Raw genomic sequence first — 25,319 nt, forward strand, 5'->3', positions numbered from 1 at the left:
TGTTGAACGTGGGCCTGTAACTGTAACCCTCCAATGTATCTTCAGGAAGAAAACGGGAGAGGGGGACACTTTGCTCACTGGGCTCCTTGGCTTTTCAAATCACACAGAAAACCAACTATACAAAACACACAACCCACGGGCAGGAGGAGGCCCACTGCTGTGGAGGCACCCCCTGCTGTCTGTAATAGGTAATACAAATAAAGTTGCAGGCGTCCCATGTGGTTAACCGGTGTGCTCATGTCTGGGGGAGGGAGTCCTGGTGGGGCCGGGACACTGAGCCCCTTATTCCTGATAAACCCCAGATCAGGGGACACCCAGGAGACACAGAGGGTTAAAGGTCGTGGGTCACCAATACAGGAAAGGACAAGTTACACCGCAAGGAAAACACAAGGAGGTTATTTAAGGTTTTCTTTTATTTAAAAGATCATTCACAAAATACCAATCCTTTTAATTTCACTTTTTTTCTTTTTTTAACGTTTTTCTTGTTTTTCCTTACGAAGCAGAATGTGTGAAGTGTCGGGAGTTTGCCTTGTTACATTTAAAAGTCAAAGAGTGAAACAATCATTAACATGGGATGGTTTAATTAAAAGAAAAAAAAGAAAAGTATAATTTGCATCTATCCCCTCCCACCCCCCGAACACATTCAGGCCCTGCCGTCAGGATCACATCAGAGCGACGCACTTCGAGGACAAACACAAGGATGCAGGTCTGGCCAGCTTGCAGTGTGTCGGACAGACGGCGGTTAATGGTGAGATGCGGGTTGATGGAGGCCAAGGTGTGCAGCCTGTTGCCCCGGGGCACTGTGGGGAGGTTCGTGGGTTCACAGCAGATATAGTTACCACAATCAAGGGGAACCCAGTCAGCTTCCCAAGGGGGCCACAGGAGGCCCCCCCCGAGAAGCCTGTTGCCTTCAGCCCCTCTAGCCCTCTGAAAGCCTCTCTCCAGACACCGCGGTGCTCCCGCCCGTCTCGTTGGGGATGCCTTGGGGAGTTTAGTGTGGACTGTCACGGGGGGTGCGGGGGATCTGCCCCATTCTATGCCCATGCTGGGGCAATTACTCAACAGCATGAGCAACGGAGAAAGTGCGAGACAACTTCATTGATCACCACCAGCCTCCACGGGCTGCAGCTCGACGGGGTTCAGAGAGCTGGGCGGGGTGAAAATGGAGGCTCTCTCCAGGCTGAACATTTCAATTTAAACTCAGCTGATTCAGGTTGGGCCCCTTTAAAGTCCCCAGATCACTTGCACAGTAAAAAATAAAACAAACACAGGCCTCCGGGGCCATCCCTTTCAGCGTGGGGCATTGTGCTACTCAAGTTTATTCATTTTTACTATTTTACTAAATTTGAACGAGGGTTTTCACAGCTTCTACTCAAGGGTTTACACTCCCGCCCCCTTTTAATCTTTGTGAGATTATTCTGAACCCAAGCAGCCTTGTGCGCTGACACGCTGCTCTGAGAAAACTAATTTCTCTTTGAAAAGCAAAGATTCAAATGATGCACATCTAACCAAAAAAAAAAAAAAGAATCTGCAAGACTTCTAGAATCTAGAATTCACTCCACACATGACATCTGGTCATCTTGAATCTAAAGAGCACTTCAAGAACCTGGAGAGACGTTTTCTTTTCTCCCCCCCGCCTCCCCAGAGCAAAGCCGAAACCCCGCCGTGAGCCACCATCGCACTGTGCCGTGGTGGTTACATCACTTGCTCGCTCACCCACCCTCCCCACCCCACCCCCTTGTGGGAGGCTGAGGCAGCACAATCGGGACCCCCACACCCACAAGAAGTTGAACAGCTATGTACACTTATTCCCAGTTGCTAGTGATCAAATTGTAAATCAAACAAATGGGGAGAGTAATCTAAACAAACACACAAAAAAAAGGGGGCACACATGCTCATGTAAATCAAAACCGCCCCGTAGATTCGGAGGGATTGTCCCACTACCCCATCCCGTCGTTTCCTGGCCTCACAATTCCACGTGGCACAGGGATGGTTTGCTATCGGCTAATGCTGTAGACAACGTGTCTGGCTCATAGAGGGTGTACCCCACCCCCGCCACTCTGCTTCCACAGTCGACAGCATTAGCCCAGCCAAGCCTAGCTAAGGGACATTCAATCACTGGTCTAGATTTTTTTTTTTAATACTTCAACACATTCTGAAGAGCATCTGTAAGACAAATATATGTTTTATTGCCATTAACAGTGAAGAGGAGATGGGGGACAGCGGGAGCGGGGGCGGGGGTGTGTGTGAGAAAAACAAAATCGGGGAGGGGGAGGAAGGGGAAAAACAATAAAAAAAAACAAAGACAGACTGGTCTTTTATAGATACTGTAAGAAAAGCTATGGCTACACTTCATGTCACACCCAGCTGGTTAAAGAAAAGTCGGGATAAAACGGGCGCAGCACACAAAGTCCCATGCGAGACGCATTCGACCCAGATGGACTAAAGACAGCTTTTTTTTTTTTTTTTTTTTTTTTTACATTTAGTGCCGTCTAGACTGGAGACGAGAGGTTTGGAGAAACTCCTCCTCTTACGTCTGCGATGAGCCTTTTTTCTTCTATGCAGGCAGTACAGTGAGTTTGAGTGATCAATTTTTTTTATACATATATATTTATTATTTTAGTTTGTTTATGTCACTATCGCTAGCTGTGGAAGTTGAAAGATAAATACACGTCAGAGCGACTAGGACAGTAGCAATTCCACCCGGCCAGTTTAAATCTAGGGCGCGTCGCACAATGCTCTCCTACTTGCGTCGGGGGTCGTCCGGCGCCGCCTCATCACCACGGAAAGCTACCCTGCTCTGGATGGCACCGACTTAAGGTCAAAAATCTTTCAAAACTGAATGGAAACTGCAGGACGCAACAATTACACATTAAGACTTTATATTAAAACAAAAACACAACCGGACAAAAACCTCGGTAACGGTTCTGTGGCTCTTGGCACACTAGTCAACACTGGATACCTACATGTGGCGGCGTTTTGGATGCGCCGTCCAGGAAAATAATAAAAAAGGGAGAACAAAAATAAGAGGGTGGGTGGGTTGGGGGGGGTGGGGTGTTACAAAAACAACCAAAAAAACAGCAGCGCACAAAGCAGACGAGACGGACGGGCCGCGTCTACGCTGTGCGTGTCCATTTCACCGTTTCTGAACAACAGAAAAAAAAGATGCCTTTGGAGAAGGAGGGGAAGAGAAGGGGTTAAATACCAGGAAGTCCTTACCCAAAGGCAACAGAATGGAGCTGCAGCCACCGTTGTAGTCGCCCGGTTTTGGCGTCGCTACACAATCGAGCGCTGGCACAAAGCTGTGTCGGCACCGCTGCCCAAGACTCCGCCGGTATTTTTTATTTTTAAACCAGTCAGGCGAGGGCATCGATTGTGTAACCGGAGAGAGGGGTACGAGCCCAGCATCTTAGAATCTTGCGGGCTTTTCTTTGGGAGAAGTCTTTGAAAGATTTTTGGTGGACAAAGCCGGTGGGATCCAGTCTAGCCTTCCGGAATAATGCAGCCGCACGGATTTATTAATTCTTTAAAAACAGAAACAAAAAGGAAACAATAAGAAAAACAACAAAATTAGATGGATACAGTGCCAAGAAAAGAAAAAAAAAGGAAAACAGATCTAAAAAGAAACCAGAGCACTCCAACCGTTAAACACCAGTCAGGCTGCACTAAATACAAACTCACACTTATTTTATAGAACTATAGGAGCTCAAATAAAAGTTTTATGATCGGCAGATTAAATAGCAGAAAAAAACTAAAAATTTATGCAGCAACATGCCAGTTTGAATCCCATTCATCCCAGGACGTGAAATCACCACAGGGTTTTGGCCACTCTTGTGTGTTAAAGACTGAATGAGCCAAGTGGGAGCTTCAGCACCGCGGCCCCTCTCCCACCAGACCCCCAAACCCTCCAACCGGACCCCCATCTCCCCACTACGAGTCTAAGCTGCCGCAAACAGCCGAGTCGTTCAGAAAGACTTCTTTGAGAGGCTTCGGCACTTCTGGAGTCTACAGTAACAGTTTATCCAAAATAAAAATCAAGAAAACTATAAAAGGAACAGTTTAAGAATAGAAGTGGGAAGCGTTTATCGGCAGAGCCCAGCACCCCTGAACCTCCACTAGCAGATCTTTCCAACTCCCCTTCTGACTCAACAGCCGTGCGCTTTTAAGAACAGCAATCCTACATGGGTCAGGACGAGCCAGGGGTCAGGAAACCCACACCAAGCCTCTGCTTTAACACACACGGACACAGACAACACAGTGGTGATTCGATCGTCTTAGGGCCCCCCCCCACCCAAGTGAACGGGATCTTGCTCAGTTAGTCGAGAGCAGCTTCTCACTCCACTCTTCATTTTCGCCGTGTGAACTGCCAGTCCCCAAGATAACTACAGTATGAAGCAGGCACTAAATACAGGGAAGCAGAGGTGTATGTAAAAAAACACTTGACAGCTGACATGCTTCGCAGAGCTGCTATGTTTGTCTATGCGTGTGGTGTGTCGATTGTGTGTGTTGCACAAATATATATACGTGTGTGTGTGTGTGTGTGTATATATATATATATATATACATACACACACACACATACATATATATACACTTGTTGGAACTCAGACCGGAGTCGGGAGAGGGGGGTCGCAGCTCTTTCAACGGCAGGGTGAGATGTTTCCCCCGTTGGCGACACCAGCTCTCTACTGTCCCCGCCGCCCCCCCACCCCCACACTCTGCCACTCGGTGCCGGCGCTCTCCCTTAGTCTTTCTCTTTGGGAATTACCTCCTCCCTGGGCTTGGCCCCGCCGAATATAGCCGAGTTGGGGTTGGCAACTTGGTTGAGGGGCGCGTCGACAGTGCGCGGCTTCAGCTGTAGTCTAGGCCTCTGGGCTCTCTCCTCTGGATTTAAAACAAACAAAATGGGGGGGAAGAAACAAGCGAGAGAAAAACAACAGGTTAGTCGTAGTGGAAGCGACCCGAATTAAGCGCTGGTTCGTCCGGACGCCAGCTAAAGCCTCGGACAGCCACTGGCTCACAGACCCAACTGAACCAAGTGAACCCCACCAGCAAATCCCATTATTTTAAATGTTTTACTCCTTAAAGTCAGTTATTATATTGGTCCCTCGTTTCGACGCCGTTTGTGTTCCCCCCCCCCCCGTCTGTGACTGAGTGACTCGCGTGTTCGCCTCTCACATCCAGAACCGCGCACCGAGTAGCGGCGTCCACAGCGACCCGGTCGGCGCCGCTGCCCCATCAAGCAGCAGGAGGAGCGGCCGGGGCGCGGGGGACGTGCGTCACATGACGCGTGGCTCTGGAGGCGTCTGATGCTTCTCTCCCTCTTATAGCTTATCCCACCGCGGCCCAAGGACACAACGGGCCGATACCTTCAGAGGGCTCCCGGAAGTCCATGGAGACTCCGCGGGGAGGTCCTTCTCGGTAGCGACCCAAGCCTCCAGTGGTACCCCCCCGCCGGTCACCAGGGCGACCACCCCCTCGACTCCTCCCACCCAGGAAGTCATCATCTCTAAAGCCTGTTGGGTGAAGGACAGCGAGAGAGGAGCGAGCGAGAGTGAGAGAGAGAGTGAGAGAGAGAGTGAGGGAGAGAGTGAGGGAGAGAGTGAGGGAGAGAGTGAGGGAGAGAGTGAGGGAGAGAGTGAGGGAGAGAGTGAGGGAGAAGGAGCAGAAAGAGCAGAGAAAGAAGAAGAGAAAAGATAGAAATAGAAAAAATATATATAAAGAATAAATAAACTCTCTCGGCACCTCCGCCTGAACTGCACTGCGAGGGAGACGCATGAGAGGAGCATGAGATGCGGCCGTGTGAAGATCAATGGAGGTTTCAAAATAACATATAGAATCGGTTTCGTGGTCTCTGATAAACCCGGAGGCTCTGCGTTTCACCTGGTGAAGGAGAGCAAAAGCGTGTCGAGGTGCAACTGTGTTGTAAGAAGCAGGAAGTGCGCGCGGGGCGGCACGTCCGGGGGTTCGGTTTGGGGAGGGGTGTGCGGAAGGGCGACTGCGAGTCGACACTGCAGGACCCCGGCCCGCCACAGCCTCCCCGGCGACATGCTTGACGCTCGCCAGCGCCGCCGAGAGACCGCAGCTCAGTTTCTGACCGTTCAAAAACATCAGCAGACCGGGGACTTCAGAGACCCTGGGGGGGGCGCTGCACCTGAGAAGCGTGGCTCGAGGAAGAGCCACGGAATGGGGGGAAAACATTTGCGCACCTCCAGCACCTCCGGCGCCTCCTGCGCCACCTCCATATTGCTCGAAGTCATCTCTGGAGTCTCTGGGGTCTCTCCCGCCCCCTCGGGACCCTCTGGAGCCTCCTCGGCCTGTAAGGGACATGGGGGGGGCCCTGGTTAAAGACACACATCAGCCTGCAGGAGAGGCTGCCAGCACACACAGCGCTCTCTGCCGGACGCTACTCTGTGGGTTAGTAGTCAGGCAGTCATTCAGTCCACAGCTGGAGCAGGAGAGCAAGAAGAGCAGGACAGTCTGTAAAAGAAGCTCAGGTCCGGAGATGGACAGAGGCTGGTGGTAGAGACCCGCAGGCTCTGGCTACGAGGGGCCGCACCGCTCAGACCTCCACACAGCCCGTGGCAAGGTCTACGCTCTCCTGGACGGGAGTACGCGTGTGCGAGAGGAGAGTGTGTAAGAGCTGGGGGTGGGGGGGGACGTGGATGAGGAATGAGGAGTGAAATGGAAAAGGTGAAGAGAAAAAAACACCACCTAACCTGTGCTGGATGAGGTTTAAGAAACAAACACTCTCTCAATCTCTCTCACACACTAAAAGAATGGTTAGATTAGTGTATTTGTGAGCCTGCAGTAATGAAATCACAGGATAACAGTGACGGCAGCACAATCCATTTTTTGTTCGAGTTTTAAAATATTTTCCTCTTTACAAATGTGTTGCACAGAAACCAAAAACAATCCCTAACTGCCCAACTGCCATCTGAGAAAAAAAAGTCACATTAGTTCTCAATGTCTGCATCATAAACAACAACAACAACAACAACAACAACAAAAAAAACAACTATAACGTATTGAAGGAAGATGTATCGATAGTGCACACGAAGTGATGATGTAATACTCGGGGACAGTGACGGGGAGTAAAAGGCGCTGCTTGCCCCCCAGCACTGTCCCGAGGGAGTGGACCCCCCCGCTACAGAAATAGGGACGACGGCTCAAGGGTACCTCCTCCTCTCTCCTCTGGTTTTCTGAAGCCGAAGCCGCTGCCACCGCCGCCTCCACCTCCCTTCTCTTGCCGGCGGCCCTCCGCAATGTCCACTCGCAGTGCGCGGTCACCCAGGAGCTGGGAGGGACACATCGCATTGTTAGAGCGACGATCAAAGGTCCCTTCTGGGGCAAGACGTTCACTGACTAACAGGAGACCCTCAATTTTGACAGAGAGAGGTTAGGACAACAGCAAGTGAAAGACATCAGCATCGCCTTCCGGCCGGTCCTTGAGAAACACAGGGCCTGGTGGCGTTCATTCCAGCTGAGCTCTTAAAAGACTTAAAAGAAGGTAAGTGACTCAATTCATCCGATAGCCAGCGTTTGAAAACCCTTCCTGGACTCGGGAGTTTAGGTTCCCTGTACCCTCAGCTCAGACAAGGGTGGAAATCTCCCCAGGGTTCAGTTTCCTACTTCAGTCTCATTTGTCTCCTATAGATGGACTTTCACTTTGATTTTATGCTAATTCACTTATTCCCCACTGTGTGTATATCCACAAATATGTATATTATATTTAAAATCTAATTGAAACTGGATATAAAAGACCCCAGAGGAAACATGGCTGTTCAGCTGTCAAGACTGAAACAAGACAAATCTTCAGGGCCTCAATACCTGACAACGGCAACACACGCCTGGAGGTGCGTCGGGGAAGCAGGTGGATTTTCTGGGCCTCGTTTCTCCCCGTGGGCTGTAGTAAGCAGTGTTTAAACACACCCACTGTGTGATAAATGGGCCTTAAATCAAGCTCACAAGCAGGAAGGGTGCAGCCCCAACACACTGCTAAGCTCATTACACGATCGTTTGTCTGGGGAGGCACCTCTGTTTTCAGTTCATGACAGAGATAAGAGATGGGAATAAAATAAACGGCTGAAGGGATTATGGTTTAGGCCGAGACTGATCAATAAATCTGTAAGAGTCAGGTTTCCCAAACTGCTTCAGACATTGTCATAATCCAACTGAGACGTTGCACACGCACATGTACACGCACACTGAACTTACAGCACCGTCGTATGTCAAGGCTTCCTTCAGGGATTCCAAATCATCGAATTCTACGTAACAAAAACCTGCAGAAAACAAGCACATAAACAGTCAATTCAACTGAGCGCCACACTGACACCCCCTACCCTTCTGTAATCAGATACACAACCCAGCTTTCCAGAACGAACAAACCTTATTCTGCTGATGCACCTACAATCGCCAGGAGACACCCCAGTGGGCCACTCACCTTTGAACTTGTCGGTTTCCTTGTCTCTGACTAGTCGGACGCTGCGGACGCTGAGTTCCTTGAAGATGGCATCTATGTCCCCCTGCACGGTGTTGAAGGGCAGGTTGCCCACATAGGCCGTGTAGGGCGGATCCGTTGGGAGCTCCTTCTGTTTGCGGGGCCCACCGGGGCCACCAGGACCTCGGGATCTGTTGGGGGGGGAAACTCGTTAGAAAGGAACAGGGACACTTTGTGTCAAAAGTACACAAAATACAGCTTCTAAACAAACAAGCCGACAAATCGACCAATGAAACAGGACTGTCGCTGCAGGCTCAAATAGTTAGTATATTAATTTATACAGAGGAACCCTCTCACCTACATTATATTCAGGATCTTTACACTGAACTATCACACCGAGATTACACACACATTACACATCAATAGACTACTGCCCTGCCTTTATCCCTATCGGCAGCCTAAAGCCCAACCCTCGACAACGAGCTCCTGTTCAAAATGCAAACCTAACATTAACAAAGGTCTACGCTTTCTGGGAACCCTAACCCAGACTAAACGATAACACGAACATAATCACATAACTATCTAAAATGCAGATAATTACCCAAATAACACCCTAGAAAGTATTAAAACTCGTCTGGTTGATGGTATAATTATGACTGGTGGCAGTAGTGGAGAGCTGGGCTGGAACAAAAGCCAGAAGACATCACTGTCTCAAACACCCGAGACTCGGCTGCGTTTGTTTTGCTTCACCAGAGCCCGGCGAGAATAACGCCAAGGAAGGAAAGGAATGACCTCGGCCACTAACACACCCATCTAGTCAGAGTTTATTTGCTGGTCCGTACCCAATGTAAAACTTGCACGAGAACAGCCGGACAGCATTATGAGGATTGATGCCCTTGCACACAGCCCCTTGGCTCCAGTGCCTGAAGCAATTAAACATGCATCACTGGCTGGTCTGAATGGCTCACTGGCAACTCACACCGATGGCATCTCCCTCGCTCTGAGCACGACGGGCGACCCCGTCACATGATACAGGTGGTGTGGAGCGAGTCAGAGCGACGGAAGGTAACAGGGCCAGGGGACTGTGGGGGAGCCCAACCTTGATCTATGCCGTGGTGCTGCTTGGGACTGGAGGCCCAGCTTCATTTGATGAACTCACAGAATTGGTGACATCTCAGTCTGGACAGTATTTGTCCAGTAGACCAGGTCCTCTTAATAGTTGCTTGGACGATACTGAACCCTGACTTTCACCACCATTCCTGGACAGGCTCCGTTACGGGTAAAGCACTTGAAGAGCGGGGTATCTATTATTAGGCAGGACTCACAGCTTGCAAGAGTTCAAATGTATTAATAAATAGTTGAAAAGCTCAGGACTGGTCTATGTTGGCTGGTTACAGCGCTCACTTGCTCGGGAGAGTCGCAAGTGTTTTACAGTGTGCATGTTCCTGGACAGCGCGGTCCTGAAACACCGCAGCACTGCTCTGAAAGCCGCCTGGCACCTCAAAGAGCAGAAACCAGTACAGGGCGATTATATGTTAAAAATTTCATGAGGATCCCATTAACAGACCCATCCTTGAGACTGAATTTGCCAGAATCACACCACTGCACAGCAGCCTTTGCGGAAGGTAACACTCACCACGTGAGCTTCAAGAGGAGCTTTGACATTGCAGCGGGTGATCCCTCAGGACCCATCAAAGAACAGTAAAAACAATTAGACAAATGTTTCTGCATCGCGCATAAAATAACCTAGAACAGCCAGGAAAATGGATAACAGACCAGACCGGATTCTGCTCCATTAAAACGAGCATATTTTGACATCTACGTCGGTTCAGGTTGGCGGTTCTGAAGTGCAGCAACATACCAGGGCATTAAGGAGTTAAACCAGACCTGGGATGTCAGCTGTGTGTGCATGTATAACCCCCTCCCCCCTCAGCACTCCGATGCTCTTATTCTGGAATACACAGGATTAAGAACAGAGATTAATGCATGCAAAAATGAACATGCACACGCACAGGCGCACACATCTCGCTCTCATCTGGCAGGCCTGTCAATCAGAGACGCATCACTCGCAGGCGAACGATGTCCGGATCCTGTCATGTCCATCACCTCCCATCAGCAGCCCAGGAGGAGATCCACACAGAGTGCACCTCCATTTGCCTCGCCTCACCAGTCTTACAGTAACACACACATGTATGTGTGTATGTATATACATCTCAAATTGCAGTGTAATGGTGAACAGCTTACATTAGTGCAAGACAAGAAGGGAGGAGAGGAAACCTAGATCCTATTTATTGTATATTTCACACACACACACACACACACAGATTGGTCCTGTGGAGCATAATGGCTTTGAGTGTCAACTCAACTCATGGTCTCCACTCTGTATAGTTCAAGTTCAGGTCCTCCTCCCCTGCAAGTGGCCATGGATGAGCCGCAGCAGACAACGCCCTTTGACCTTCAAACCCACTACAGCAAATGCTGCCAATCTGTGCCATTGTGGCAGCCCGGTGTAAACAGCAGCCCACAGAGGGGCTGCCCCTTCACTCTCTCAGCCTCCAGAGCACTTATGAGGAGCACTTTCCATTCGAGAGTGAAGGAAGTGGAGAGCACAGCGCAGCCACCAAACTGCATCTGACTCACAATGGGTCCTCATGAGAAGACTGCAGGACCAGGGCTTTCCAGAATGAACATCTCTCCTTCCTCTACTTCCAAGTGGACTGCAATTTACTATTTGGAGTTTGAGGGTTTTCCTCTTAAACTTATAGCAACTCTTAGATCACTCTCACTCACTAGCAAGAAACATTTTTTTATATTTAAAAAAAATAATTGTATTTTGATATGAAGAATGACTGCAGTTTGAAGTTCCAGTTTTAAGATGCATTACATGACTGAAATTGATGGGTGAGCTTGTTCCCTGGGGCCATCCTACTGAACCTAATGGCTACATCTTAGATAGTCAAAGAGACCTGATTATTTTACTATGACCACCCAAGAAAATGTCAAGGACGACAAATAATCTGAGGGAGATACCAGATCTCTGCTGGGTCTCGAGGAGCACGGCTTCAGTTCTTCTGTATACATTCAAAAGGAAGATGTTGAAAATCCTGCAGTGCTTTCTCTGGGAAACGAGTTCGACTTGTATTTAAACTTGACAATTGAAATGATTGTAGAGTTGACACACACAGAAAAAAAGACAAGCCTACAAGTTATTTTTTATTAATTTGTTTTCCATTTGGATATTCTGCAAGACCAGATTTTAGAAATGGGTTTAAACTGGAGATCCTTGGATTTTTGTAAAATTGAGAGTGAATGAATCTCTCTTTTTATACTAATGTTGTTAATCTCAGTAACTGGGAGATGTGATTTTCTTTTGGATCACAATTTGCATCTTTGCATTTAACGAGCTCTAGGATTGTGTATTAATTAAAAACAAAACATAAGGACATTTCAGCATCAGTTCAATTTCTGTTCAGACACAGGTAATCTGATATGAATGCATTATGCTTAGATCATAAAGATCTCGATCCCGTTTTTAGATCAAATTTGACTAATGTCAGTTTTTTGTTATTGTGTAAATGGCACAGGACCCCCACACCCCCGCCCCGACCCCGGTGGGTTCAATTAAGCAGGAAAAATGCGAAACTAAATAATGCTCCGGTACTGGCACACCCGCCGCTCGGCCGAGCCCGCGATCCAGACGCTCCGGCGGCACATCAGCGCGCATCTGCCGGAGGAAACACGGGAAACACAAGACGATCGCCCGTGTGCGAGTCGGCGGGCGGGGGGCGATTAGGCCCAGAGGCATCAATCTATTCATGTACGGGGAGAGGAGGCGGGAATGGTCCCCACATAAGCACTACACAAAAACAGAAACGTATGGAAAAAGCACTGAACAAAGCGCTTAAAAGAGAGATTCGTAGCCCACTGCCGAGCCCGTTTGTAATGAATCGCCCCGCTACACGCCTGTTTACTCCCCAAGGTGCGGACTGGCCATCTCCAGCCCCATGTGTTGTTCCTCTCCCGGGCTCCCTGGCGCCAAGTGCCGTGCTGGCAACCACGCTACTGCCCGGCTCCGCCAGCATCCACAGCGTGTGGGCCAAGGGGGAAGCCGACCCGGCACACCATACACTTTGGGCGGCCGTTTGGCACTCAACAGGAGAGTCCCTCACCCTGGATGCACGACAAATCCCCGGGATTTCCTACTCCACCGCACCGACTCCCCATTCATCTCGCCACGGCTGCCTCACCGTCCCCCCCCTGACGGGCCTAACACGGACTGGACGCCCAAACCCATCGGGTTCCAGGCTGCCCGAACCGAGCCTTGCCCACCGCCCGCCTGTGCAGTTAACGATCAGCCCTCCTCCACCGGCGGCTTTCTTACCCTCTTCCACCGCCGAAGCTACCGTAAGCCCGATCCCGGTCATCGTAGTTATCGTAATCCGCCATTGCAGTCCGTGCTGGAGAAAGCAGGCAGGGGAGTGAGGACCCGCAATATAGAGCAGGCTAGGGCTGCCCTGGCGCTGCCTGAGCAAATAGAGCAAACGCTGCTGCAGGGGTGCTGCGCGTAAACAAAACGGGAAAGCCAGTTTGAAGTTAAAAAATTGGATGCAAAAAAATCCTGTATCTCTATTTGCCAAAACACCAGACAGTTGCATCTTTGGAGATGTTTCTTACATGGTTGTCAACAGAAAAGCTGTAGTTCAATGTCATTTTGCACCATGTTTGATGTCGAGAAACATGAACAGTTTACAATGTCAACACCTTCACGTTACATTCGTCTGGGTTATATTTATTTAATGTCAGCATGAACAAGAAAGCGGTATGAATTAATTATAATTTATGGAGTCTGTCCTTGAATACAAACAAACAAAAAAACACATTTTACAACCAAATAGAGACCCACACTAGCAAGACCCATTATGATCTAGTGAGAGGAATTGGGGGTGTGAGAGATTGAGAGAGGACATGCAAAAGTCAATTAAGCACTTTTATATATATTTCAGGGCCATACATTCAAACATGTATGTACAAAATCCTCCTCTGTGTCACTCCCTTCAAGCATGAGGTAGGAAGTGCTGAAGTCTCTACAAATTTTAAGTGAAAACTTACTTTTGAACATGCATTTGTGTGTGGAGATGCTGTTAACTGCAGCTTTACTTGTTCTTTTTAAATTCTGCACAAAGCCCTGCTGTGATGCCCTGGCACAAAGGGAACTGAACACAAATATATGTGTATTGTGCAGTATGGCAGAAGAGAGGAAGTATATATGACCCCTCGTCTTTATTCTGATGAAAACTTGCCCCCACATGAAGCCAAGAAGGCCAAAAGCTGTCTCTGACCCACAAGCTCATGAACCCCCTGGAGAACAATGCGGCATAAAAGATAAAAAGCAACATACGGCACACAAAACACGACAGTGCTATTTTAAGCCTTTCTGGAAAACCTTTTCCCCCACATTGCCAAGAGAAATGCATACTGTGGGAAGAAGGTACCAAGGGACACTGTATATGAATAGGAGAGTGAGCTAAAATGACAGCAGTGTTTATCTTATGGCAATTCCCCTTCCTGCATGATGTGAAAATTGAGCATTAAACACAACCAGCATTCAGATCTAATTCTCCAAAGCACAGCAGGCTGTCAGTGGGCGAGTTGGTCTTTGCTATCGAGAAGTCTTCCTCTTTTCTGTGCATTTTTTTAGGCCTCAAGGGGCAATTCTGAACCTGTGCTGAAGAGTGCAGAAGCCACAGGAGTCCTCGGGGGGTGGGAGGTGTGGGAGGTGTGGGGAGAAAACCGGCCTTTCCTTCTCCCCGTGCCTGACAGGAGCCAGGGCAGCCACACACACACAGCGCAGCCCTCTCTCATTTACAGAGCTGGGCTACATTTCTCAACTGGGTGGCACTCAGGAGATGAAGAGCAGCTTGCCTTTCACAGAGCAACAGCCACAGCAATATCTTAATTGAACTGGGGTGACATGAGGCCCAATGTCTAATTATGACCCGACCAAAGCAAAATTGTTCACAGAGAGCCCTTCCACAACCTGCAGGTGGCTCGCTCCTGAAAACACACTGACTGTCATCTCTCCACTCACTCATACACAGCACCTTTGGAGGCAGAACGCTGTGCTCTTTTGCACAAGTCAGCACAGCTTTACGAGAGGTTAAAAGAGATATAACCTCTCCTTTTCCTACAACACTGTCGAACTCGATTGAGCTGGTTGACACCCAGGGCTTTGTGACCTGCCTGCGCTAAAGATTAAACCACTCAACTTCCTCTGCAGCCTGCATTGTCAGGACCTGTAAGGACTCCTTCCGACAATCTTCACCAACATAGGGCTAGACCAGGTCAAAACTCTGTCTTGCCCGCAAATTGCAAATTACAAAATTGTACCCTATTGTGTTTTTAATTTATAAATACTGTACAGTGGCTTCTAACAATAAACTAATATAGTGTGAAATGCAACAGAGCTGACTTCCTGCATGACCACACTTTCCTTTCCACATGCTAAGGGTTTTACACACCATGGCTAGAGAGTGTGGGACTAGTCTGCTTGCCTACAGTCCTGCCAGACATATTGATTAACATTATCTGTTCACCTCTAGAGCTCTAGAGTACAGACCCGAGCTAGTGCTGCCGACACCGTGTCATTGTTCTCCCATATCCAGGTGGATCCTGGCGAGCGGCTCGTCCTGTCCTGCAGATACCTGCTATTCTCAGAGATGCATTAGGCCGTGTCAGCTCAGCAGAGGGGTCCCCAGCTGAGTGGACATCTGCTCCTGGATTCATCTGAGACACAAGATACAGTCAAACACAGGGGCTAAAAGAGAAACCTTCTTTTAATTACAACAAAGATGAATTAGAAGCATAATCCAATTTGCTTAACTTATTAACTTATCACATTATTATTAGGAAGAATAAGAATACAATTGATATTTTTATCAAAACAGGGAAATACAAAATAAACACACTGTTCAATGCCACTTTTATTAGTTATTAAATTACTATAATTAAAATATATATATTTAATTTGGATTAACAAAATCAATATTGTTTACAATGAAATATATAAAAAATAACAACATGGTGGGTGGTTTTATGAAGCCATGCATTTAATTACAGCTTTTATTCTTAATTTAAAGTAGATTTATTGTGTATTTACTGCACAGTGAAGTGAATGCGTTTTTCAACAGTATTTGTGCAGCATTTTGGGTACATCTATATTTGCATAAATTACACCATACTCTACAATTGCAAGATACTGATACATAAATAAATGGTGTTTAGATATTTCACACTCTCCGCACAGATCCTCCATCTCCCTGACCTCTACATGTGCGACGCGCGGTTTCCGGTTGACCCGGAAGAGGCGGGCTCTGTGAGGGTTGCTGACAGGCGGACGGCATGGCAGCGCCAGTACACGCCAGCATGGGGGAGACAGAGACCGAGCCGATCCGGCCCAAAGTTACCGACGCCAAAGGGATCCTTCAGCAGAACCGAGAGTTCCTCGACTTCTTCTGGGACATCGCCAAACCCGACCAGGAGACGCGTCTCAAAGCCATCGAAAACCTCATCCAGTATCTTAAAAACAGCGAGAAGGTAGGAACTGGAGTCGCTTCCCCACGTTGTGTGATGCCGGCGTGGGACACGTTGAGTTACTTACTAACTGGCTTTCCCACTGCTCACTAAAGGTGTAGGAGCAGCGTTACACCCAGAGCCGCTGAGTGTTTACCCAACCACGTGGGTCGGTGCCCTGGTTGGACCTCCGGTCCTCCGTCAGAACTTTAATTAACAATCCGCGTCACAGGTCTGCACACACCGCGCCTGCTTTTCAGTTCTGTTCAGATTGGAGGTGTCTTTTAAAAACTCGGTTCTACTAAAAGCAGTGTAACTTGACCGTTTATCTGTTTTATTGATGTATTTATTGATGTACAGTCCTGAGCGGCCCATTAAACGACGGCGCTCACTTTTCACTATGAGCTCATGGTCGGTGATAATTATCCTTCAGCTCCAGACAGGAGTGATGACATTATTATTACATATTACACTGCCTGATCATGCATTTTTACATTAAGTAAATTAAAGTGCTGATCGGTGCAATAAAGTACGCCACCCAGCGTCTGTTGTTCAGAATTGCACTTTAAAGCGTCTTGGTATGAATCCTCTCATCTCTGTTTTTGTTTGACGTCCTTTGGCGTTGTGATGCACTTTTATACAGACCTCTGTACGCAGTGGAGTAGTGACTGACTAACGCTGTCCTTCCCCCACTGTCTGTCTTTCCCAGCCCGATGAGCTGAAGTACACGCTGAAGAGGCTGGTGGACGGACTGTCGCACACCAGGGAGGCGGCGCGGCCGGGATTCAGTTTGGCTCTGGCCCAGGTCGGTCTTCCTCTTGGTGTCCTCTTCTCATGACTTATAACCTTTATAAGGACTGTCCAGGCCCCGAGTCCGAAGGCCGGTTTGCATCTCTGGTGCTCGTTCTTTAATCCCGAAGCCGTGTCCCGTTGCAGGTGCTGCAGGTGTTTGAGGAGCTCCCTTTGCAGACAGCGTTGGAGCACATCAAGGAGAAACACGACTTGCAGAGGGTGAAGAAGGTGAGCGAGAGCACGGTTACAGATCTGGCTTTGGGATGTACAGCGGTCCGTAAAGGTCTGCTGGTAGTTTGTTTACAGAGGGAAAGTGTCCACACTTTAAATTTGCACTTGAATTATTACTCCGTCTTCTCTTTCTGCTTGTGATGATTTATATTTGTGTATCGAATAGAAACTCATCAGGAATGCCGCGTTTGGGAACTTCTTCGGCGTGTTGTCTCTGTCGCAGTCCGGACGCCTCTCCAAGGTAATGACATCGGAGCCTCTCTCTCTCTCTGATTCTTTATTTTAATGAGGAGGAAGCCAAGGTGTGCAACCCTAGTGCGATATTACAATATAGTCTTGTATACTGATTATTTTACACGCTTCTATGCCGTGTGAGTTGTGTTCTGGACAAAGGCGTCTGCCGGGTGAATGAATGAATAAATCGCAGTAAACGGGCGAGAGGGAGGCTGTGTTTGGTGCCAGTGAGCGAGTGCAAATGGTGCTGTTCAGTCTGGCCTGTGTCTTGCTGACAGGAGCCCAAGGTGGTGCTGGAGTGCGTGCAGCTGCTGCAGAGCCTGGCCCAGTATCGGGAGCACCTGAAGGACCTGCCCCGGAAGACCATGGTGGACATCTTGTCTGAGGTGAGTGGGTAGTTTTTAAATCCAACTCTGCACTCTCGGTGATCGAACATGAATACAAAAAAAAAAAACAATGTGCAAAATAACCGTGTGTGTGTGTCCCAGACCCCGGAGGAGGTGTTCGAGGACGTGCTGCTGGGGGCGCTGCAGAGTGACCTGTCCTCGGCCTTCAGCACCCCGGAGCAGCTGCACCTCCTGCTGGTGGCCATCCAGAAGTTCCCCGGTGTGCTGAAACCAAAGAAGCTGAAGAAGCTGCTGGGCACAACCACCGTGGTGACCACCGACAACATCCCCAAGTGAGCTCTAGTTCCAGCCTCCGCTCAGGCGTCGCAGGGAGGTCACGCTGATGTCCATGAGCCGGTCCCACTGTAGCAGCCTGCCTCACTGCCTTCCTTCCCCTCAGGCTGATCGAGGTGTTGAAGATGGCAGCCAAGTCCGTGAAGAAGGACCAGTCGCTGCCGTCCGTGGGTCTGGACCTGCTGCAGGTGGCGCTGCGAGAGGACAACTTTGACCTGTTCTGGAGAGAAGCGGTGGTCAAGGGCTTGCTGCTGGACCAGTCGGGACCCTGCAGGTGAGCGCGGCCGAGGGGCTCGAAGGCTGGAGTAGGGAGGTGGGCCTTTGTGGTGACCTAACCTGACTTCCCGTCTCCTTTTCCTTCTGCTTCCCGTCTTCCCCCTCCACAGCTACATGTGTTACCGGCTGCTGGGAAGCGCGCTGCCCTTGCTGTCCCTGCAGCAGATCCGCTACGTCCTGTCCGGAGAGGTGATGCGACACTATGGGGAGCACGTGCTGACCGCTCAGGTGAGTGCGGCCATCTTTATTTTTAGCTCCTTTCAAACCTTTTTGGTCTTCATGGGGGGGTGGAAAGTCCCGGTGCTCTAGTGCTGCTGAGCTGATTCCTCTGACCTTCTCTCCGGCGCAGCTCCCCGACCGCTTCAAATTCGCCCCAGAGATGCAGAACTACGTTGGCGCCTTCCTGCAGGCCTGCTCCGACCCGGACAAGCAGATGGCGGTGATGGTGGGCTTCTCCACGCTCACCAACCAGGGCTACCCTGTGGTGCCCAGCTTCTGGAAGGTGGTGGAGCACCTAACTGTGCCCGTGCTGCATAGCTACGTGGAGTGGCTCAAGGCCATGTTCACACACCCCCAGCTGGACTCCTGCCTGGACTTCAGCACCAAGCGGCAGCAGCAGAATCAGGAGACGGAGGACACGTGAGTGGCTGGCCAACCCTCCCCGACACTCACGCACGCATGCACACCATGCTTCCCACCCACCCCCGCACACATTGATCTCTAACTCTGCCTCCGTGTGTGCCTGTCCCAGTACCCAGCACCGCCTGTTCCGGCTGCGCAAGTGGATCGTGCCCCGCCTGTGCTCCATCGTGGAGAACGTCAGTGTGAAGAAGGAGGAGGACCTGGTAATGGACATTGCCAGGTGAGGGGTTTCTCTTTGGTCCTGGTCGATCTAGACGACTTAAAGACACAACAAACAAATACAGAAAACAATAATATACCCTTTTAGATTTAACTTCCATTTATTTATGTATTTATTTGGGGTTGTTTCTCCACCTGCCAGGTTCATTTTCTTCCACGCGTTCTTCGACGCCAAGAAGTCCACCCCGGACATCCCCGAGACGGAGAGTGCCCTCACGCTGTCCATAGACGATCAGACGCGCAATGTCCTCTCCAACGCATTTTTCGGGTGAGGGGTGGGGGGTCAAGCTTGTACGCTTGTTGCAGGAAGCTGAACGCAATCCTAAACGATGCTTATTTTAGAACGCCCTGCCCAGCTTTTTCTCCTCCTGACCGTGTCCTGTCCTGTGACCCCCCACCCCTGCCGCAGCCTCCTCCAGCACCTCACCCGCCTGCCCGTGCTGGGAGACGCCCCCGACACATCCGCCCAGAAGCAGAGGCACGTCCTGGGCGTGACCGCGGATGGCACCCTGTGGATCTTCTGCCTGGTCCAGTACGCCGACGTGCTGCTGAGCCAGACCAAATACGTCCGGCACGTCGCACCCTTCACCGCGGAGCAGAGAGCGGCCTGGGACAGGTACTGCGCAGTCGGCCAGTTGCATTGACTCGTAAGACCATAAGAAAGTGTCCAATCGAGAGGAGCCCATTCGCCCCATCTTGCTCGTTTGGTGTCCATTAATAACTAAGTGATCAAGGATCCTATCCAGTCTGTTTTTGAATGTTCCCAAATTGTCTCTTCAGCCACATCGCTGGGGAGTTTGTTCAGATTGTGACGCCTCTCTGTGTGAAGAAGTGTCTCCTGTTTTCTGTCTTGAATGCCTTGAAGCCCAATTTCCATTTGTGTCCCCGGGTGCGTGTGTCCCTGCTGATCTGGAAAAGCTCCTCTGGTTTGATGTGGTCGATGCCTTTCATGATTTTGAAAACTTGATTCAAGTCCCCACGTAGTCTCCTCTGTTCCAGGGTGAAAAGGTTCAGTTCCTCAGTCTCTCAGTAGGACGTTCCCTTCAGACCTGAAATAAGTCTGGTTGCTCTCCTCTGAACTGCCTCTAGAGCAGCGATGTCTTTCTTGAAGACCCTGTACCTGATTCTCATGCTCTGTGTCCGTCCGTCTGTCTGTCCATGCAGGATGCTGGCAACAGTGGAGAAGATGACCAGGAAGGCCAAGAAGACCGAGAGCACCGACACCTTCGTCTTCCAGCAGCTCTTCCTGCTCGTGGGCATCCAGCTGTTCAAGGTACGCACCTCCCCACAGGAAACGCTGCCCTCAGTGACCAATGTCTTCCTCATAAACCTTCTCTAGAGTAAGGATTGGCACATCTGCAGTTGTCTTCTGTTTCTTCTTCTCCTTCTTCTGGCTGAGATGTCTGGTGTATTTTCTACAGGCTCCAGAGGAGAGTGTGGAACTCATTCAGGACCTACACAACTGCCTGGAGAAAGCGCAGGAGAAGACGACGACCAAGAAGAAAAAGCCAGCTGGTAAGATTTGGTCCTGAAGAGATGATGAGATTGAGATCTGTGTGTGTGTGTCTCTGATGTGTCAGTCTCTTTGGTGTTGCAGGTGTCAAAGGAGACGAGGACGAGGAGCCGCAGTGGGTGGAGGTGGTGGTGGACATCCTGCTGTCCCTCCTGTCCCAGCCCAGCCGCCTGATCAGACAGGTCTGCCGCACTGTGTTCACCGGGATCTGCCCCCAGGTCAACCAGAGAGCGCTGAAGGCCATCCTGGATGTGAGTGAGCGGGGATGGGGGTGGGGAGGAGTTGGGGTTACTCTGAAGGGGATTGTGTCGTCTCTCTTAGGTCATCTTGTTGTTTCTGGTTTTCGGAAGACTCTAGTTCTATAAAAGTATATTTTTTTGAAGGAACCTTTCCTTTACCCGTGTGAGTGTGTCCTTTGAGATGTTTGCCCTTGTCATCTTCCTGTGGGCTAGCAGGATACGATTTGTGATCTGCTTCGCTGCGAATTCCTCCAAAGTGAGGCCCCGGGCATTGTAAACTGGGGGTCTTGTGACCATCCTTGTGCCATCTGCAAACGTGGGTGACGTTGCTCCATTCCAGAGAACTACCGACCGTCCTCCTGTTGTCTGCCTTGCTGTGAGCTCAGGGTGTGGAAACGAGACGGCCTTGCCCTGATCCCTTTCTCCTCTCCCTCCAGGTTCTGGACCCAGAGAAGGACGAGGAAGAGAGCGCGGTGGTCGTGACGGATGACAAGGATTCTGCAAAGAAAAGCAGGAAAGACAGGAAGACTGGAGAGGAGGACGACGACGAGGAGGATGAGGTGAGTCCCCTACGTTTCTTTAAGCCTTTCCACGTGCGGACCATGGTCCCAGGTGGCCTCCTCTCCCACAGCATGCCTTTGACCTGTAGGGCTGTAAACCTGTTCTCTGGTTCCTTCTCCAGGAGGAAGAGGAAAGTGACTCTTCGGAGGACGACTCCGTTGAAGAGGGAGAAGATGAGGAGGAGGAGGAAGAAGAGGAGGAGGAGCCGAATGTAGACGAGAACTTCCGAATGGAGCTGATGAAAGTCCTGCAGGGCCAGAACGCACTGGTGAGTGTTCCCGCGGGACGGAAACATGTCATCTGCCCCGGAAGGTGTTTTTTGTGTCATCGACAACTGAGATGCCGTGTGTGTGGCGTTCCTGCAGGCCACAGAGGGGGACGAGAGCGAGGACGACGACGTGGACGACGAGACCATGATGAAGCTGGACGACAGCATCTCGGCGCTGTTCTCTGAGCAGAAGAAGAGGATCCAAGCCAAGAAGGACGAGAAGGAGAAGTTGCGCAAGGAGAAGGCCCTTGTGCGGGACTTCAAGATCAAGGTATTGCCTGGCTGGAGGTGTGTGTGTGTGTGTGTGTGTGTGTGTGTGTGTGTGTGTGTGTGTGTGTGTGTGTGTATCTAAGTGCATCCGTCCCTGTGCACAGGTGCTGGACCTGGTGGAGGTGTTCCTGAACAAGCAACCCGACAGCCCACTGGTGTTCGGCATCGTGGAGCCCCTGCTGGGCATCATCGAGGGCCGCATGAGCTCCGAGGCCAACCAGCAGGAGCAGGACTTCCTCCGCAAAACGGCCGACATCTTCAGGTCAGAGAGCCTTGCCGGAGAAGAACCGGGGTGCATGCATTGTTCCGGCTAGGGGGGGGAGGGAGGAGATTAATTAAAGTGCCGCAGTGGGACCCTTATCCCTCCCTGCTGAGTGTCCCATCCTCGTGTCTCTGCAGGAACCAGCTGTGCAAAGCCAAGCGCTACTGCAAGAGCGTGGAGGGCATGCAGGCCGAGCTGCATGACATGCTGGAGCGCCTGCTGACCAGGGCCCAGAGGCAGCCCGACTCCTCCGTCTCGCTCTACTACTTCAGGTGGGCTTTCGAAGGGTCCCGACCGCATGGATTTGGGAGATGGAATGCAGCCGATCATGAATCTTGTCTTTCTTTTAAGACGGCATGGTTTTCATCTGCTCTGCTTCCCTAAGTGAACGCTCTGCTCCTTTTCGGTTCTGTCCGTCTTACAGTGCGGCGCTGTACCTGGTCCGAGTCCTGAAGGGAAACTTGTCCTCCTCTCCGGACCCGGCTGCTGGGAAGTCCAAGGCAGCAGCCAAGCCAGACGCCCCGGCCGCTGAGCAGGTAGGTGACGCGAGATGAAAGGAAAAGGAAATTTGGGTGAATGCTGTTCATCGAGGAACAGGATTCAACCTTCACACTTCCACAGCAGTGGGGTGTTGAGCTGGGGTGGTTTGTGTCCTCGGGGCCTCACGGTGGCTCTTGTGTCGCAGGCTCTGGCCCCGGGGCTCCTGGACGTGGAGAGGGTGGCGGCGCTGTTCCAGGCGGCCCTTGCTGCCTTCATGACCAAGAGGAAGTCCTCGCTGTCGGGCGCCTTGTTCCTCGACCTCTTCAGCAGATTCCCTGTGAGTACCTCCAGCCCTCGTGTCATACCACATAGTCCTGTGTCCTCTCCGTGTTTCTGGCCTGGGAGCATGACCCCCGCGTGACCCCTGTGTTTTACAGATTCTGAGTGTCCGGCTGCTGGACGGTGCGGTGAAGCACATGATGGATGGAGTGAGGTCGCATCAGCAGGTAAACTTGACCCCCCAGCCCCCGTTGAAAGATTCCCTTTGCTGCAGAGGAGATGGGATTCTTCTCTGGGTGGACGATTCTCGCATGTAAACAAACTTGTGTTGCTGACGGGCCCCTGTAAGTCGTGGCGTGAGAGATGAGGCGGTTGTGTTGTGTGCATTCCAGGGCCAGGCCTGCGCTCTGGTGCTCCGAGCGATGCAGACCCGAGAGGTACGCCAATCAATGACCGACTCTGAGTGGGCCGAGCTGCTGGGCCGAGTGGTACATCAGGTGACGGAGGTGGGCATCGTTTTAACGCTTGGCTTTGACTGAAAGATGCACGAGATGATGCATGTTGATTGAAGAGGAAAATTAATATAGCTTTTCATCCGTTTAAACAAAGACACTCTCAGCGTTATTGGACTTCTCTGCAGTGTTGTGAAATGTTTACCTCCGTGTCGCTCAGAGCCTGAAGGCCATGACGGGGATCAAAGTGAAGGTGGACCAGGAGAAGGTGGTGAAGAGCCTGGAGCTCGGCCAGTTCCTTGTCAGGACGGTCCAGAAGCAGGTAAGACCGCTGCCGTGAGGGTGGAGACTGATGCATCTCTGAATAGTTGGCGGCTGGGATCTGTGCGGTGTGTACGGTATGTGTTGACCAGAGTGCTCTGGCTGTCTGCAGAAGCTGCCCGTCAGCCTGGCACAGCTCCAGCTGGCTCTGCATCCTCTGAGTCAGATGGCGGGCTTCCGGAAAACCGGACACCTGGAGGACACCTACTGGAGCGTCATGAAGCTGCTCGGAGTCACGTAAGTGCATCTCGTGGCCCCGTGTCCATTTTTAATACAATCCTGTTATGATCCGTGTATCGGAATTTGATTGGATTGTTTTTAACATGGTTTAATTGCCTTCCCCCCCACCTCTCTTCTGAGGTGAGAAGGTTTTGAACACCATCTTAGAGAGAAGCATAACAGTGTTCTGGTCAGAGCGAGGACAAGCTTTGACACAGTTTCTCTGACGTGCCTCTCCCTCTCTCCCCTTGTAGGAAACCCAAAGTGGAGAAGGTGAGGAAGGCCGAGGCTGAGCCGGCGACTCCCAAGAAGAAGAAAGGCTTCCTGCCTGAGACGAAGAAACGCAAAAACCGCAAGAAGGCCCCGGTGCCAGAAGTGAAGGGGGAGCCCCTGAAGGAGAGCGGGGAGAATGGAGAGAAGGAGGGAGGGCAGGGGAAGAAGAAAAGGAACAAGAATAAAAACAAGAACAAGAGGAAGCAAGGATTTGGAGAAGCCGGGCCGGGCCAGGCGCCCGCCAAGAAGCCCAAACTCCAGGCAGTGGGGAAGCAGAAGAAAACCAAGAGGAAGCTGGGAGGGGAGTAAAGGAAACGGCGACGGACTCTGAGGACTCGAATCTCACAACTCAATTTAAATTCCCCCCCACTGTTCGTTGTGTATTGCTGATGTTGCCATCGGACGGACGTTCAGCTGATCAGCAGCGTCTGTCTGCATTTTGAGTTTGTTCTCATTCGGTCCTTGACTTTGTTTTATGATGATGATGATGAAGACTGGAGGGTTAATCTCCAGAGGTTACTCATCCTGCAAGTGTTAAATATCTGTGCAATTTTGTTTGTTTTGCAAATATACTGTTTTTAGAGTGTGCCGCTGTGTCTGTCGGTTTGTGTCGTGTACATGTTTGTTGAGGAGGCTGTGCAGAGTGTAGATGTGGTCGGTGGTGCGGTGTTTGGGAAGAAAGCCGATCTGGCCTCTGTGCAGCACACTGTGCTCTGACGGAAGCTCAGGATTGTGCTGTTCACGATGCTGCAGAAGCGTATAAAGTAAACCACGTGTTTATAAAAGCACGTCTGCTGTACTAGTGTGTTGTGTCGACTAGTTACCGCCTTTCCCCACACGGGGGCAGCATCAACGTCACAATCACTGCGTTTCACTGCCAAGTTCAAAGGCATGGTCCCGGCAGATTTAGCTTTTTTTACGTTTTTATTTGCTATATAGTGTCATTCCGAGTCGCCTGCTGTTTTGTGTCAGCGTTTCACACGCACTGTGGACCCCGACATCGTTTATATCAATATGAGAGGTTAGAAGTGTTTCTCGTTTATAGAAGCCTGTAAGAAATAATACACGGAGCAAAGGAAAGTCAGTCTTCTACACAGAC

General features: G+C 50.4%; 2 protein-coding genes across 6 annotated transcripts; one reads left to right on the forward strand and one right to left on the reverse strand.

The window, feature by feature from the left end:
* Positions 1-395: 395 nt before the first annotated feature.
* eif4h (eukaryotic translation initiation factor 4h) lies at positions 396-12,941 on the reverse strand. Of its 5 annotated transcripts, XM_066696166.1 has the most exons (8): positions 12,822-12,941; positions 8,444-8,631; positions 8,218-8,282; positions 7,180-7,297; positions 6,210-6,317; positions 5,370-5,516; positions 4,769-4,884; positions 396-3,524 (listed from the first exon to the last, which is right to left on the reverse strand). In XM_066696166.1, the coding sequence occupies exons 1-8, from the start codon at positions 12,884-12,886 to the stop codon at positions 3,519-3,521; spliced, it is 813 nt and encodes a 270-aa protein (XP_066552263.1). In that variant the 5' UTR covers positions 12,887-12,941; the 3' UTR covers positions 396-3,518. The 5 variants fall into 5 exon arrangements, with proteins under 5 accessions (XP_066552263.1, XP_066552265.1, XP_066552266.1 ...); XM_066696168.1 differs by lacking the exon at positions 5,370-5,516; XM_066696165.1 differs by lacking the exon at positions 396-3,524 and having other exon boundaries at positions 4,730-4,884.
* Positions 12,942-15,813: 2,872 nt separating this feature from the next.
* mybbp1a (MYB binding protein (P160) 1a) lies at positions 15,814-24,808 on the forward strand. The gene is made up of 27 exons (XM_066695412.1): positions 15,814-16,033; positions 16,719-16,814; positions 16,946-17,029; positions 17,199-17,273; positions 17,545-17,652; positions 17,755-17,945; positions 18,053-18,220; positions 18,333-18,450; positions 18,572-18,861; positions 18,974-19,084; positions 19,226-19,351; positions 19,493-19,699; positions 20,248-20,356; positions 20,505-20,598; positions 20,681-20,847; positions 21,273-21,395; positions 21,518-21,664; positions 21,762-21,935; positions 22,039-22,196; positions 22,334-22,468; positions 22,621-22,732; positions 22,882-23,013; positions 23,114-23,182; positions 23,348-23,461; positions 23,628-23,729; positions 23,841-23,965; positions 24,202-24,808. Exons 1-27 carry the CDS (start codon positions 15,839-15,841, stop codon positions 24,527-24,529), a joined length of 3,858 nt encoding a protein of 1,285 aa, XP_066551509.1. The 5' UTR covers positions 15,814-15,838; the 3' UTR covers positions 24,530-24,808.
* Positions 24,809-25,319: the final 511 nt, after the last annotated feature.

This window comes from Amia ocellicauda, chromosome 22 (assembly GCF_036373705.1).
Source record: "Amia ocellicauda isolate fAmiCal2 chromosome 22, fAmiCal2.hap1, whole genome shotgun sequence".
Taxonomy (NCBI): Eukaryota; Metazoa; Chordata; class Actinopteri; order Amiiformes; family Amiidae; genus Amia; species Amia ocellicauda.